Here is a 16,016-nt window from a genome sequence, read left to right as displayed (position 1 = left end):
CAGTATATTCCTCCTGGATTTCCAGCCCTTGAGCACAGGGCCCTGGTAAAAAGTAGGCTCTTATGTATCTTAAAATCAACTTATTGAATGAATGAATGAACGTCTATTAGGAAGAAAAAGCGGGTTTCTTCAGATTCTCATCTTTCCTTTCCCCTCAGTGGCCAGGAAGCTCCGAGTTGAATGCAATGCCGGCCAGCAGTGCTGGGTCATTCAAGATTGGTTCCTCACTTACTTCTTGGCCCTTTTAGGGGTTTATAGTGCTTTGCTTCTATTCCCACTGCCCTAATTCATAACACAGGCCACCTCCAGTCCTTTTAGGAAAGAATTTGCAATTTACAGAATTGGGGCAAAAGTTATTGAGGTCTCCTCGATAATTCCTTTCTAAATGCCTATTGCTTGTGGAAGAAACCTAGTCCCCATGAGTCTCCCTTTTGGGGCTGAAGGATTCTCTCCCGAGTCTGCTACCTACACCCCATTCATCATCCCCACCCAGGGGTCCGTGGAGTTACTTCCTGCTGTCTGGACACTCATTCTCCCTGGATCTTCCTTCCTCATCCATCTGCATCATCTCCAGCCTCTCTCCCAGGAGGAATTGAGCTACCTGAAGCCTGAGGCCTCTTTCCACTGTAGTGAGGGTTAAATGTCAAGACTTTGGAATGAATCATTGTAGGATTCAAATCCCAGCTCTGCCACTGATGGGCTGTGTGACCTTAGGGCAAGTTACTCAGACTCTCTGAGCCTCAGTTTCTTCATCTGTAACTGGGGAAATTAATACCTGCATTCTTTTTTAAAAACTGTTCACAAGTTTATTGCTGAGTTGCAAAAATGTTTCCCCTGTAATATCTGCATGCTTGACGTCACATGAGATAATTATTTAAAACAAGCAATAGCTTGGCTGCCTAACTGAAAGGTAGAGTGTGAGTATGATGTAGTAGAAAGAAAAGGATTCCAAGTTAGGAAGCAGATACTCAGGGTTTGAACCTGGCACTGAAAGTAAAAGTGTTAGTTGCTCAGTTGTGTCCGACTCTTTGCAGCCCCATGGACTGTAGCCCGCCAGGCTCCTCTGTCCATGGAATTCTCCAGACAAGAATACTGGACTAGATTGCCTTGTCCTTCTCCAGGGGATCTTCCTGACCCAGGAATTGAACTCAGGTCTCCTGCACTGCAGGCATTTTCGTTACCATCTGAGCTACCGAAGCTGGCTCTGGGACTGGTTAGTTCTATGGAGGAGTCACTAACTCTGTGTGGCCCCTGAACTGCCGTATGAAAAGAAGACCGAAGGACAGTAGTGATGGGCCTTTGTATTGTACTACCGCTCTCTCTTTGATATCTCATTTAAACCTGATCTTATTTTCTGAATTTTATAGATAAAGAAATTGGTGTCCAGGGATGCTAAGAGGCTGGCTGGGGGTTCAGAAATCTGTGCTTTTATTCATTCCTCTGAAGACCCAGGGTCCTATCTTATTGTTTACATTCTTTACAGCTTCCAAACCATTACTCAGTAAATTAATCTGAAATCTACCCACGGGACAATTTTGTTGAGTCTTTTCGATATCTTCTTTTCATCTACCTTCAGTTCAGTTCAGTTGCTCAGTCATGTCCGACTCTTTGCGACCCTATGGACTGCGGCACGCCAGGCCTCCCTGTCCATCACCAACTCCTGGAGCTTGCTCAAACTCATGTCCATTGAGTCGGTGATGCCATCCAACCGTCTCATTCTCTGTCGTCCCCTTCTCCTCCCGCCTTCAACTACCTTACACTCCAGCAACTTCCCTTTCAGAGAATGGACCCATCAGGCCCATATTCAGAGTGTATTTTATTTGACAGTTTGCACAGCAGGGGAGGGCTCATAGCCATTATATGAGGCAGGTGGCATTCCTTGAGCAAACGGGTTCAGAAAGGGCAAGGACTTTGCCCCCGGTTTACAGCAAGTGGCAGGCCAAGCCAGGACTTGAGCCTTCGTGTTCTGACAAAGTCAAGTTGATAAAGGGACAGGATCTGATGCATGACTCTGCCCAGGTGACACCAGACACTGGCAGTCTTTTGTCTTTAATCCCAGGGGCAAATCACATCTCTTTTCTTTTTGTCTTTTTCCTCTTCTGACCAGTTTCACTCAGTCATGCCTCCTTTGCTAGCATTCTCTGGCCTAGATTTTAGTCCTGTCCCCATCAGCCTGGTGAAGTCCCAGTCTCATCTCTTCACCCCAACAGATCTGCCAAACAGGTTGAGATCCAGCCCTGACTCAGCCGACTATTAGCTTTGCACCCTCAGATAAAGTCACTTATTTCGTTTACTTCTTTCCCTCAGTTTCCTCATCTGTAAAATGGGAATAACATATAGAATATATTTCTTCGGTGACAGTGAAGCAAGAGAACTAGCTGGGAAACATCATGCTTAGTACAATGCCTGGCCCAGAGTTTGCCTGCCACCGATGGCAGGCTTTACATATACCTGTAAGGTGTATACATATTGTAACTTTCTCCTCTCTTTCTCAAGTTCTTTGTTAGTTCGCAATGAATGTGAACGACAGTGCCTTGTCTGCTATGCCCTTGGGCTGTATGGGTACAGAGAGGTGGTTCCTGGGAGACAGGAACGAGAGGCGGGACGATGTTAAGAGAACAGAGGGAGAAGATCCTATTTCCATTCAGAATTTTTGGAACTGAGTGAACAGGAAGCTGAGAATGTGTCCGGGAGCCTGGTGGGTTATTAACCAGGCTGGGGCAGAGAAGTCAGCATAGAGACTTCCCTGGTGGCCCAGTGGCCAAGACTCCACGCTGCAATGAAGATCGAAGATCTTGTATGCCACAACGAAGACCCTGCACAGCCAAATAAATATTTTTTAAAAAAAGAAGCAGCAGCAGCCAGCACCATCAGCCTGCAATTATGGGGAGAGCTCTGGGCTAATGAGACAGGAGTCTGGATTCCAGTCCAGATTTTGAGTAGAACTGTTGTGTAGCAACTTCAGGCAAAACAGTCCCCTTTTCAGAATGTCCATCTGCACCAGGTAAGATCTCAAAAGCCTTCTCGTTTGGTCCTTTCAACTTGTGAGTTGTGCAATTAACCTTGTGGGCTGGGGCAGGGCAGGGTGGAGGCGGGGAGTGGGTGAGGGGATCTGTCAGGTTGCAAAAGAGCTCAAGTGAGAAAGACTCGAGCAACAGTTCTCAAACTCTGTGGGCTCAACACCCCTTTACCATCTTGAAAGTTGCCCAGATCCTCAAGGGCTTTCCTTGATACAGGTCTTTCAAACAGTGACTGGTTAGAAACTAAAGCTGACAACTTAAAAATGATATTTAATCGACCTGTTCTGTGTGAAAGAGATAATGTGGTTTTAATGCCAATAATTTTGGGGGGCAGATCTCTTTGCTATCTAGCAGCTGGACTCTCATCTCTGCTTCTGCATTCAGTCTGTTGTGATATATCATTGTGGTTAAAGTGTATGAGGAAAGGGGGTTTGTTGCTGTCCCCTGGAGCTTCCTTTGTGGCAGGCACTATGTGGAGGCCTTTTACCTGCATGCCCTCTCTCCTTTATCCTGCCAACTCCTCTTCGGATAGGTTCTTATTTTCACTGTCTTAGAGATCAGGAGGAGAAGGCAATGGCACCCCACTCCAGTACTCTTGCCTGGAAAATCCCATGGAGGGAGGAACCTGGTGGGCTGCAGTCCATGGGGTTGCTAAGAGTCAGACACGACTGAGTGACTTCACTTTCACTTTTCACTTTCATGCATTGGGGAAGGAAATGGCAACCCACTCCAGTGTTCTTGCCTGGAGAATCCCAGGGACGGCGGAGCCTGGTGGGCTGCCGTCTCTGGGGTCACACAGAGTCGGACACAACTGAAGAGACTTAGCAGCAGCAGCAGCAGAGATCAGGAAACTGAGGTTCAGCTGGAGGAATTTGCCCAAGGTCAGACAGCTTGTAAGTGGCAGAGTCAAAACTCAAAGCCAGGATGCTATGTTCCCCTTGGCGCCGGAACCTGTCCATGAAGACCAGGCCGGCTTGTCTGGAAGGGGCGGAGGTCTTTCTCACACTCCAGGTAACAGTCTCTTCCCTGGTGTCCTTTTCTACCTTCCCTTCTCGGACTGCTTCCTCTAACCAAGGCCTCTCACACCACCGTTAGGGCCAGGGCACTCAAAAGTCAGCTCCAAGAGGGCTGGGGCTCATCGTCTAGTTTGCTTGGGGGCCTAGAACTCCCTGGCTCATGGAAGCTGCTCAAGGAGCATCTGTCAGATGAATTGGTTGAAGGAGTTCTCTCACACTTGTGAAAATCCCCAAGGAGGGTTCCCTTCTTCAAGATGCTCAGAGCAGGGACTTCCCTGGGGATCCAGTGGCTAAGAAACCACCTTCCAATGCAGGGGACGTGGGTTCCATCCCTGGTCCGGAAGGATCCCACATGCAGGAGGATCCCACATGGGGGGTAGATAGGCCCCCCCCAAAATTATTGGCATGAAAAACACATTATCTCTTTCACATGTAACAGGTCGATTAAATATCATTTTTAAGTGGTCAGCAATGAAGTCTGTGAGCCGCTACTACTGAGCCTATGTGCCTAGAGCCCTTGCTCCACCATGCAACAAAGGAAGCCACTGCAAAGAGAAGCCCACACACAACTAGAGAAATGAAGCTGAGCACAGCAATGAAGACCCAGCACAGCCAAAAATAAATCAATAAGGAAAAAGCTAAAAAAAAAAAAAAAATTTCCTGCATAGATACAACCGATCCTTTTAAGGGGGAAAAAATGGCAGATATATCAGCAAGAAGGGCATGGCTGGCTTAACATTTCAAAAGTGCCTCGCTAAGGATCTGTGGCAAAAAGACTTAGGTAAAAGCTTTCAGAGCCTGACCTGCCTGCCTGGCACGTACCTGGCAGAGTGGAATCACAGGGTGGAGGGACTGTACCTTAACGGCGGTGGACCGAGCACTGGGCTTTGCGTGTAAACTCAGTCACTCCGCACCATAAGGTGGGCAGGGTGGTTCTGTTCTCCTGTCTTCATTCACAGACGAGGAGACAGAAGCACACGGAGATGAAGTGACTTGCCTGAGGTCATACAGAGAGCAGAGCCCACCTGGAACCCAGGTCCAGGTCCATCAGCCTCATACCTCCTGCTCAGTGGGGTCTTGTACCTTTCTCCTGGGGACCTCCGTCCTTGGAGGGGAGGGGGCCGGTTCTTCAAATACTGTAAGTACATAGCCTTCCCTGTTTTCTGCTTTAGCAGATCCCAGGGTTCAGAGACTCAAGAAGGGCACCTTGGCAGGCTGTCTGAAACGTGTCTTAGTTCTGGCCTACAGGGAGCACGTCTGTGATTCAGGGCATCACTTTGATTCTGTGCTTTTTATCTTCATATTCATTTATTTTTGGCTGCGTTGGGTCTTCATCGCAGTACACAGGCTCTCTCTGGTTGTGCATAGGCTCAATAGTTGTGGTGCACAGGCTTTGTTGCTCCAAGGCATATGGAATCTTCCCTGACCAGGGATTGAACCCGTTTCCCCTGCAATGACAGGCAGATTCTTAACCACTGGACCACCAGGAAAGTCTCTATCCTCATCTTTATAGTAGGAACTAAAGTTCTATCGTTCTCTTTCAAAGAAAACCCGCTACAGAAAAGTTTAGGAATTCAATCATTAGGGCTTCCCTGGTGGCTCGGGTGGTAAAGAATCCGCCTGCACTGCAGGAGACTCAGGTTCAATCGAACCCAGTCCCTGGGTTGGGAAGATCCCCTGGAGAAAGGAATGGCAACCCACTCCAGTATTCTTGCCTGGAGAATCCCACGGACAGAGGAGCCTGGTGGGCTATAGTCCATGGGGTCGCGAAGAGTCAGACACGACCTAGAGACTAAACCACCACCACCAATCATTACAGTGTAAATGCCTGCTAAGAGTCTATGGCTCCCCTTACCCTTGGGGGTACTTGCTGCTGGTGAAAGCTTGGTCAGGAGTCACTGGGAAGCCTGGTGAGGGGAGTGGATGGGTTTGGGAGCATTGTTAAAACTGTTAATTACACCTGGAAGAGGGTGGTTACCCCTTCCACCTGTGAAGTATTCTCTGTAGGACAAGCAAGCCGTTGTAACCCCGGGGTGCAGAAAGGCCATTAAAATAAGCTGAGGGCTTTTTACAGTGGCTTCTCTGCACAGCAGAGAGTGGGAAAAGGTTAACCACGTGTGGTAAGTATTCTGAATCCCCCTGTGGTTTCTTTGCAGGCTGTTCTGCCTCTTCTTGGCTTGCTCAGATCCCAAAGGGTGGGGTCCCTCCCTAATCTTGATTCTGATTGTTTCTAGGGTTGCAGCAGCCCGGGAGGGGAGGCTGGTGCTGGATCAGAGGCAGCAGTGGTGGGGCGATGATGCGGACAGCCCTGGAGGCTCAGCCCTTGAAACATACCAGTGATCATGACAAAGATAGAAAGTAACACTGAGTGAGTGCTTACTGTATACTGTGGGCCAGACCCCAAGCTACACACTTACACTTTATGCATACATTCTACAGGACAAGCCAGTGAGGGAACCGGTACGACTTCCATCGTATAATTAAGGGAACTGGCACCAGCAAAGCAGCTCTGTTGTCTGTAGGACTTCAGGCCACCAAGATCTGTGAGTGGTGACAGAGTGGGTAGAGGGTCACCAGGGCGGCTGGACAGGGGCTGGTGATAAATTAAACTCTGTGTGGGTACTCAAAGCCACGGAGAGATGAGGAGAGGCCAGCGATCTGGGAGTTAACCCTTACGGGCACTCCAAGATAGCCCTTTATGATACCGTGTGTTCATGTGCTTTGGGGAATCTGTCTGGCTTCTGGCCTCTGTGGCCATGAAGAGGAAAGCACGATAGCATTTCTGGCCTGGGATCTGGGAGCGATCCAACAAGACTGATTCCTTCAGTAACTTGAGTGGTAACCTGGATTTCTATCTCCTGCTTCTGTGAAGAGAGGTGATAAGCAGGTAAGAATCCACTCAGAAGCTTCCCTAGTGGCTCAGAGGTTAAAGCATCTGCCTGCAATGCAGGAGACCTGGGTTCGATCCCTGGGTCGGGAAGATTCCCCTGGAGAAGGAAATGGCAACCCACTCCAGTATTCTTGCCTGGAGAATCCCATGGACGGAGGAGCCTGGTGGGCTACAGTCCGTGGGGTCGCAAAGAGTTGGACACGACTCAGCGACTTCACTTCACTTCAGATAGAGGTTTAAGAGACAGCCCTGAGTCACAGATGTGAGTTCTGATTCTGCTTTTTGTGAAATCTGTGGTCTCCTGGGCAAATTACCTCACCATCCTGAGCCTCAGCGTCCTTGTTTGTAAGATGGGGATAATGAAATTATCTCCCCCAGGGCTGCTGGTGAAGACTGAGTGGGGTGGTGGTATACATACAAAATGTATAGCAAGTTGCCTGGCTGGCGCTTAAGAAATCCTCGTGAACGGTAGCTTTTGTTTTGGCTGTGCTGGGCCTTCGTTGCTGCGTTCGGACTTTCTCTAGTTTCGGTGGGAAGGCCTCTTGTTGCGCTGGCTTCTCTTGTTGCGGAGCACAGGCTCCAGCGTGCAGGCTCAGTGGTTGTGGTGCACGGGCTTAGTTGTCCTGCGGCCTGTGGCATCTTCTCAGACCAGGGATCGAACCCATGTCCCCTGTACTGGCAGGCAGATTCCTAACCACTGGACCACCAGGGAAGTTCAGTATTAGCTATTAATGTTTATTGTTCTTGTGTGCATTTTCTCTGCCAGGTTACTTAAGGATCATATCCAAAATTTTAAAGAGAGAAATAAAATAGAATGAGGTGATTGGATTACACCATCTTTCAGCTTTTCTGACTCAGGAACTATTTCACAGTAATATATAATTTTACAAACCCCAATGAGAATTATATGGACTGTGTCATAATTTTCTATGGTCCATGAAAAAGGAAGTGTTTTAAGTCAAATGTACTATTTGTAATGTGTCTTATTTCCAAAATTTCCTTAACATTTATTTATAAAACTTATATGCCTAATATGTAAAAACAAAGTTTACTTCTCCACGGTTTACAGTGACACATGTGCTTGATTTACTTTAAATTCATGACCGAAGAAAATGCATGGTGGCTGAACAAATTTTAAAATGATGTTTTATGGAGGGACCAAATGGACATTAAAATAGTCTGACATGGGGAATTCCTTGGTGGTCCAGTGGTTATGACTTGGCACTCTTACTGCCAGGGGCCGCAGTTCAATCCCTAGTCCGAGAACTGAGATCCCAAAAGCCTCGAGGGATCATTTATGTGAGTTGAGGTTTTGCGTTCTTGCATCTGATTGCTTAAAAAGCTGAATTGTAGCTTTTAAAAAGAATGTTATGCTTGTTGTATGGTAAGATAAAATAGCTCTCAGATCCCTATGTATAAGCACCTCTCTGCATATGCCTTGCAGGTATAGATCACTTTTCTGTGCAACACAGGAAAATAAAAAGTACATGTTATTTTTTCTTTTTAACCATCTTTGACATTTCGTAACAGAATTTTCCTGGTAAGCCATGTAAGGAATTTGATCAGATAAATACAAATGATAAATCTGGAGGCAAATCTGTGAGGTCATTATCTTCCTTCTTCTACTTCCTTGTTTATTCAGCCTCAGAGTTCCCTTTGCTTCCTTTCTTTCTTTCTTTTTTTTTTTTTTAATGTATTTATTTATTTGGCTGCATTGGGTCTTATTTGCCGTACACAGGATCTTTGTTGAGGTGCACTGACCCTCCAGCTGTGGCAAGCTGGCTTACCGACCAGGGATCGAACCTCAGGTCCCCTGCACTTCAGCACTGGACCACCAGGGAAGTCCCTGATTCCTTTCTTTAATCATTGGTTCATTAGAGGTATAAATTAAACAACATAAGATGAAGATCAGTGTAAAACCATGTATTAGCCAAAGCCACACCAGTGGTCAAAAGATGAACCGCCTGGTTGGAAGTCATGAGAGTATCATTTGTTTGATCACCACTAACTATTGCTTTTGATTCTGCCATGTATTTTATTAAAAAAAATTTTTTTTTGGCTGTACCATGTGGCTTGTGGGATCTTAGTTCCCCAACCAGGGATCAAACCCAGGTCCCTGGCAGTGAGAGTGCTGAGTCCTAACCACTGGAATTCCCAATTCTTCCATTCACCTTAAGAAGTTCTCACACTGAGAAAAATGTCTTTTAAATGGCAAAACAATTATTCACTAATTTTTTTTTAATGGAAATGTTCTAATAATGTGAACCTTCTGGAATAGCTTCTTCCTTGTTGGGATGAGCTGGTGGAAAACAGTGGAAAGACAGACCTGGGCTTGACTCTTGTCTCTGCCATTTACCTGCTGCGTCTGAGCCTTGGCAGCCTCACCTGCGCAGTGGGTGTTATACAACGACTCAGAGACAGTCCACAGAGCCCCAGTCCCTGCTTTTGGCTTCGTCAGATTCCCCAGGATCCAGACAGATCCCCGGTGACCCATAAAGGATGGACTCATTGCGTTCTGACAGAGGTAACACTGAACGCAGCTGTGATTCTCAAAGAGGAACTTTGGGGTGGCCCCAACCCCCCAGGAGAGAAAGGCTGGGGGACTTTGGTGGGAGAGGCTGCCTCTGACTCGCTGGGTGAGCGGATCCGGGGCCTCCTCTCTGGGGGCGTCAGCAGGTGGGGGAGGAGAAGAGAAGCAGGAAAACCCACAGGATGCCCAACCTACCCATGCGGTCACCCACTTGAATGTAATACTCACAGCTTTCTCTCCCATGCTGGGTGTGATGACGCTGGGGAGGCTCCTCCCCGCCTGACCTACCCCATCTATCTGCCCTCATCTGCCATTTTCTTTCCTTTGGGGGTCTTCGCTGCCTGAGGGCGGTGGGGGGGTGGCGGGGCAGGACAGCCTGCAGACACTACCTCTCCAGAATATGATGGGAAAACGGAATAAAGGCCTTGTCTTTTTCTGCTGGAGGACGGCTGACCCTGAGGCTCGCCTTGCACCTTAGTGCTTAGGAGGCACTTTCCACATCTGTTCTCCTGTCTGATTCTCGCCACAATGTACCACAGTTCTGGATTCAGATAGACCTGGATTTAGGGCTTTGCTTTGCCACGTGACCAGCCGTGTGAACTTGGGCAAGGCTTTATGCCTGGGTGAATTTCAGTTTCTCACCTCTCAAATGTGGGTAGCAATAGCATTTCCCCCACAGGCTGCTGTGAGAATTGAAAAAGGTAAGACTGCAGGTCTAGCAGAGCTCCAGCATGCTGTACTAGAATGCTCAGTAAATGTTGCTGTTGTTCAGTCGGTCAGTCCTGTCTGACTCTTTGTGACCCCATGGACTGCGGCACACCAGGCTTCCCTGTCCTTCACCAACTCCTGGAGTTTACTCAAACTCATGTCTGTTGAGTCGGTGATGCCATCCAACCATCTCATCCTCTGTCATCCCCTTCTTCTCCTGCCCTCAATCTTTCCCAGCATCAGGGTCTTTTCCAAGGAGTTGGGTCTTCGCATCAGGTGACTTCAGAAAACACGCAAGCACTCCTTTGAGATGGGTAGGTAATCCTACCATAGCTTCATTTTTAGAGTTGAAGAGATTGAGGTTTGCAAAGGAGATGTGACTCAGCCAAGGTCGTCTGACTAACTGGGGAGACTTGGGTCCTCCACAAGGTTCAGTGATCGACAGCACAAGCTTTGGAGCCCACAGTGCAGGACTGGACCCTGGCTCTTCTTCTCCTTGGCCATGTGACCCTGAGTGACTCCCCATTGCTCTTGAGGCTTGGTTTTCCTTCTCTATAAGGTAAGGCAGCCTGTCTCCCTTCAAAGAGTGCCCTTGGTGTCTCCCAGCTCAGGGACTTTTTGCAGGGGCAGGGGCAGAAAGCAGAAGCTGTTTGAAGACAGCCCTTCTTCCTGTCCTTTGTTAAAAAAAAACCTAAGCTCAGTGAGAAGGTTAAGCTGGTGTCCCATGGGTGGAGAGAGAGGAGCCTGCACCTGTAATCGAAGGCCAGGGAGAAAGGCGATGGCCCCACGGAGGGAAAGCACCCGAGGTCACGAGTCCTGTGAGTGCTGGGGGCCTGGAAATGCCTTGGGGAGATGGCAGGACCTCTGGGGGAAGTTGCCGGGTGGCATACCCTGGAGAGTGAACCCAAGACACAAGGCACTCCAGCCTTGGCAGAGAATCTGGGCTCCAGGCATACAGGGGAAGGGAGGAGGGCTGGACTTCAGGGGATCAAACCCCTTTGGACAAGGGGGCATGTATCATAGGAGGAGCCCAGGTGGCTTCTCTCTCTGTGCTCTGTAAGTGACCCTAAGAGTGAGGAGTAGGGGAGGGGATAGCTCAGTTCACACTGAGATCCACTTTCTGACTTGCTCATTAGGATGGGGGCATGGAGTCCTATTGAATGTGCTTTAATAAGAATGTATAAAAGAACATTTTATGCACATCTGAGATCAGGGAGAAAGGTGAAGAAACGCAACAAGATGAGGAGGGAAGAGAAAAGACTGGCCCCGAGGGCTTCGCTCAGCTGAACCGGGCTGTCATTTTCCACCTTGTGTGTGTGCTGTGCTCAGTCACGTCTGACTCCTCTGTCCATGGAACTTTCTAGGCAAGAAGGCTGGAGTGGGTTGCCATTCCCTTCCTCAGGGGATCTTCCTGACCCAGGGGTCGAACCCAGGTCTTCTGCACTGAGGGCAGATTGTTTACCATCTGAGCCACCAGGGAAGCCCCTTTCCCACCTTAATCTGACCTTAACCCACCAAAGGGTAAAGGACGTGTGTCACCGATAGAAACGGATGCTTGGGCTCGGGGCAGGTCAGGGACCATCTCTAGGCGAGCCAGAAGGTAGTTACAGACCTGGGGCCAGTGTTGTCGGGGTGCCACCTCCCGGGGTCTCCCCCAGTTCCTCCGCAGCCCCTCCTCCACCTCAGTCCTGGTCTTCATGCCCTGAAGGTGTCTACATGCTACCCATTCTAGGGGAAAGCAGCCCCACAGCCTGACTCGTCCTCATCTCTAGTCCAGGGCCAGGGTGGATGGGGTGAAGGTCAGAATCTTCACCTCAGCCAGTCCCTGAGCCCAGCACACGTGCCCACGGCAGTGCTGGCATCACCTCATCAACCCTCCCACCAGCCTGGGAGTGATGGTCTCGGGTCCGAATTTCTCAGAAAAGGAAGCTGAGTGGGGGAGAAGTGGCATGATTTGTCTGAGGCCGCACGACTGAAGCGACCTAGCAGCAGCAGCAGCAGGGTTAGTAGAGGCAGCTCTGGGGTTCATACTCAGGCACTGACTCCGGGGTACACTTGTCAACCCTACTGTTTGCTGAGTGGAACCTCCAGCGAAGTGGATCTCTGGCCTCCTGGGTCTAGAGTGGACCAGACCACACTACACTCCTGAGATGCCCCCCGGGCAAGCTGGGTCTCTCTGTCAGTTTCCCCATCTGTACAATGGAGGCCAGGACTCACCAGATGATTTCCAAGATCTCTTCTGGCCCTAGTCTTTTGGGTTTTTTTTTTTTCCCCTGGCCCATGATCTCCTATTTAAGCCTGCGCCTTGTAAGGCAGGAGAGCCTAGTGGCTGAAGTGTGCGGGGAGACAGGATGCCTACGTTCAAGCCCAGCACTCTTATTTAATGCCCATGTGACTTCGGGTGAGTCACTGAGCCCGTCTGTAAAGTGGGGAATGGCAACAGCACCTGCAGTAGACCGTTGTGAGGATTAAACAGAATTAAACCACGGAAGGTCCGTAGAGCGGTCCCTGGCACACAGCAAGGCTCTCTGAGGCTGCAAGCGCCACTGTGCATCCTGACCCTGGTGGACACAGAGCTGAGAGCTGATTCTTGTCCTAGCTGAGAGGGTGAGGACCACACAGGCCATGAGCCTTCCAGGGGCTAGTTCTGAAAAACTGCAGGAGTCCTCAGAAACATCAATGCCCTGGCCCCAGGCAGGTCCGCCCAGCTTCTTACCACCCTGGAGGGAAGGGGTACGGTGAGAACACAGGTTTTCTAGAATGAGGAAGAAGCCCTAAATAAAACAACAACAAAATCTACTCACAGTTGTCTGGTGGTTGAGCACCCTGATCTTGCTGGACCTTGAGTGCTGGTGATCGCGTCTCAGGTCCGGCCCTGTGTCCCAGGCAGAGCTCCTGGGGCTGCTCTCCTCAAACCAGCTTCCTCGCTCATCTGGTTTCTCACAGATGAGTGAGTGTGGGGAGCTCTGGTCTTCCGTGCCTGTCACCACTTCCCCTCTGGGTTCCCGGTGCCACGGTGTTCTTGCCCTTGCGGTTGAATTGCTTCTCAGGGGGATCTCTGGCCAGGGCATAGGCCCAGGGGTCCTGGGATTTGGGTTCCAATCCAGCCTTGCTGTCATGATCTCAAGCAATTCACTTAACCTCCCTAAACCTTAGTTTCTTCATCTGTAAAATGGGGATCAAGTACCAGCCTTACACAGATCACCTAACAGGACATTCTATGCTAATACTTCTTCCCCATCAGACCAGAGCTTTGAAATCCAACTGCCTTCAGGCACCAGGCAGATAACCGATATAAATGGGTGCAGGGTGCTGGAACGGGGCAAGAGGGACTGTGGTGGGGACGGTGGGGAAAACGGGGACCCATCTCTCAGCTCCAGGCAAGACTTGCCACCTGGGAGTGCAAATCTAATTGCCAGATGTTCCAAGCATTTGGAAGATGTACCACATCTTTTAAGAGACACTAAAAATCGTGACTTTTACGTAGTGGCTTCCATTTTTAGAATGTTGAACACAAAGTCAAATCTGAAAGTGCTAAGTGGGTCAAATCAAACACCATTTTCAGTTTATGCCTGCTGGACCATGGGCTCCCTGAGGGCAGGGAGTGTGTACCCAACGCCCAGTCCTGAACCTGATAGAGTTCAAACGTTCCTCATACCTGCTATCTCAGATAGAATATTTAATGAGAGTCTACTTCTCCCTAGGGATACACAGATGAGTATGATAAAGTTCTTGCCTTTCTGGGGTAATGGCCTTTGATGATCTCATTAGATCTTTTCACCTACTGCCCCTCACAATCCAGGCCCGAAGGGTTAGATTTGGCCAGTAATTCTCAAGAAGGGAGATTTGCCCCTGAGGTGGAGTTAATAGATTCAGCGAGTAAGATTATAGGATGGTGATATTTGGGACCTGCACGTGCTGAAAGATTATTGTTTCTTTTCTGAAATCGAAATGTGACTGGCCCTTCTATACTTTTATCTGGCAACTCTGCCCAGAGGGGACATCTGGCAATATCTGAAGATGTCACACTTGGCAGGGATCCTACTGACACCTAGTGGGTGGAGGCCAAGAATGCCACACACAGCCTACCATGCTTGGGACACGGTTTATCCAGCTCAGTTCAGTTCAGTCACTCAGTCGTGTCCGACTCTTTGTGACCCCATGAACCGCAGCACGCCAGGCCTCCCTGTCCATCACCAACTCCTGGAGTTTACTCAAACTCATGTCCATTGAGTCGGTGATGCCTTCCAACCATCTCATCCTCTGTCGTCCCCTTCTCCTCCTGTCCTCAATCTTCCCCAGCATCAGGGTTTTTTCAAATGAGTCAGCTCTTTGCATCAGGTGGCCAATGTACTGGAGTTTCAGCTTCAACATCAGTCCTTCCAATGAACTCTCAGGACTGATCTCCTTCAGAATGGACTGGTTGGATCTCCTTGCAGTCCAAGGGACTCTCAAGAGTCTTCTCCAACACCACAGTTCAAAAGCATCAATTTTTCGGCACTCAGATTTCTTTATAGTCCAACTCTCACATCCATACTCAACATGTCAATAGCACTGAAGTTGAGAAATGGCTCTAGACCCAGCCCAGGTCCCTTCCAAGCAAACCCCACTCTGGAAGGCCTTTCATTTGATAACTTATCCCTTGTGTGTGTGTGTGGGGGGCACTCCTAGGAGCAAGTAATTGACAGTAAGGATGAGAAGAGACACTGGGGTATTAAGAAAGAGGGAAAAAGAGACAGGATATAGTTGGGGCGTGGGGGCCACCTGCAGCCTACATCAGACTTCTGTCTGCATAGGAGTTGGGGAACACCAGGGATGAGCTAGGAAAGATCCAGGAGATGCTGTCACTGACAGGAGACACTGACTCCTGGACCCCTGGCTTTGAGGAGATCCCATCAAGAAGAAGGGGGAGGTTGCCCTCTCCCCTGAAGCCTGGCTCCCCATTGCAGCCCAGAGAGTGGAAAGGCACGCTGAAGGAAGGTCTATGAGAAATGAATAGTGAATGAAGAAAAGGAGGGAGCTAGTTTTGAGGCTAAGGTGGAAACAACGCTGGGAATCCGGGTCCTGCCGCTACCTGGCTGTGTAACAAGTTACTTCCTTTGCCTGGCCTCCATTTCCCCACTTCTAAAATGAGAGGTGCCATTTTTTCTAGATTCCACATGTAAGTGATATCATAAGGTGTCTGTCCCTCTCTGTCGGACTTTCTTCACTTGGGGTGATAACCCCCAGGTCCGTCCATGTTGCTTCAAGTGGCATTATTTCATTCTTTTTAATGGCTGAATAATATTCTCTCGTATGTATATTCCACATCTTCTCTATCCATCATTCTGTCAATGGACATTTGGGTGGCTTCCATGTCTTGGCTATTGTAAATAATGCTGCTATGAACACTGGAGTGCATGTATCCTTTTGAACCATGATTTTCTCTGCATATATGCCCAGGAGTGGGATTGCTGGATCATATGGTAGTGCTAGTTTTAAAACACACATGTTGGCTGAGGACTTGGTAAAATACTCACGGGGACTTCTGTGCAGATTTTTAGAGCTCTTCTTTAAATTGTTTCTTTTTCTTCATTACTGTGCTGAATACTCTGTTATAACCTAAATGGGAAAATTTGAAAAAGAATAGATATATGTATGTGTGCAACGGAATCACTTTGCTATATACCTGAAACTAACACAGCATTGTTAATCAACTGTATTCTAAAATAAAAAAGAAAAAAGATAGGTGCTTGTACAAGTTTCAGAGTCACCTAAAGGGCTTGTTAAAACAGACTGCTGGCCCCCCCCACCCCAAGTGTCTGACTATGTATCCTGGGGTGAAGGCTGAGAATCTGAATTCCTGACAAACT

The 16,016-nt window shown here is 48.7% G+C and overlaps 1 protein-coding gene across 1 annotated transcript in view; it reads right to left on the bottom strand.

Moving 5' to 3' along the window:
- CNR2 (cannabinoid receptor 2) overlaps positions 1-14,334 on the bottom strand; it is a 37,566-nt gene extending 23,232 nt beyond the window's left edge. Inside the window, exon 1 of the mRNA XM_006077959.4 lies at positions 12,969-14,334. Within this exon, the coding sequence (XP_006078021.1) occupies positions 12,969-13,283 (315 nt within the window). The 5' untranslated portion in view covers positions 13,284-14,334. The remainder of the gene's footprint in view (positions 1-12,968) is intronic.
- Between the last annotated feature and the right edge of the window lie 1,682 nt (positions 14,335-16,016).

Source organism: Bubalus bubalis, chromosome 2 (genome assembly GCF_019923935.1).
Source record: "Bubalus bubalis isolate 160015118507 breed Murrah chromosome 2, NDDB_SH_1, whole genome shotgun sequence".
Taxonomy (NCBI): Eukaryota; Metazoa; Chordata; class Mammalia; order Artiodactyla; family Bovidae; genus Bubalus; species Bubalus bubalis.
This window is presented reverse-complemented; position numbering and strand designations above follow the sequence as displayed.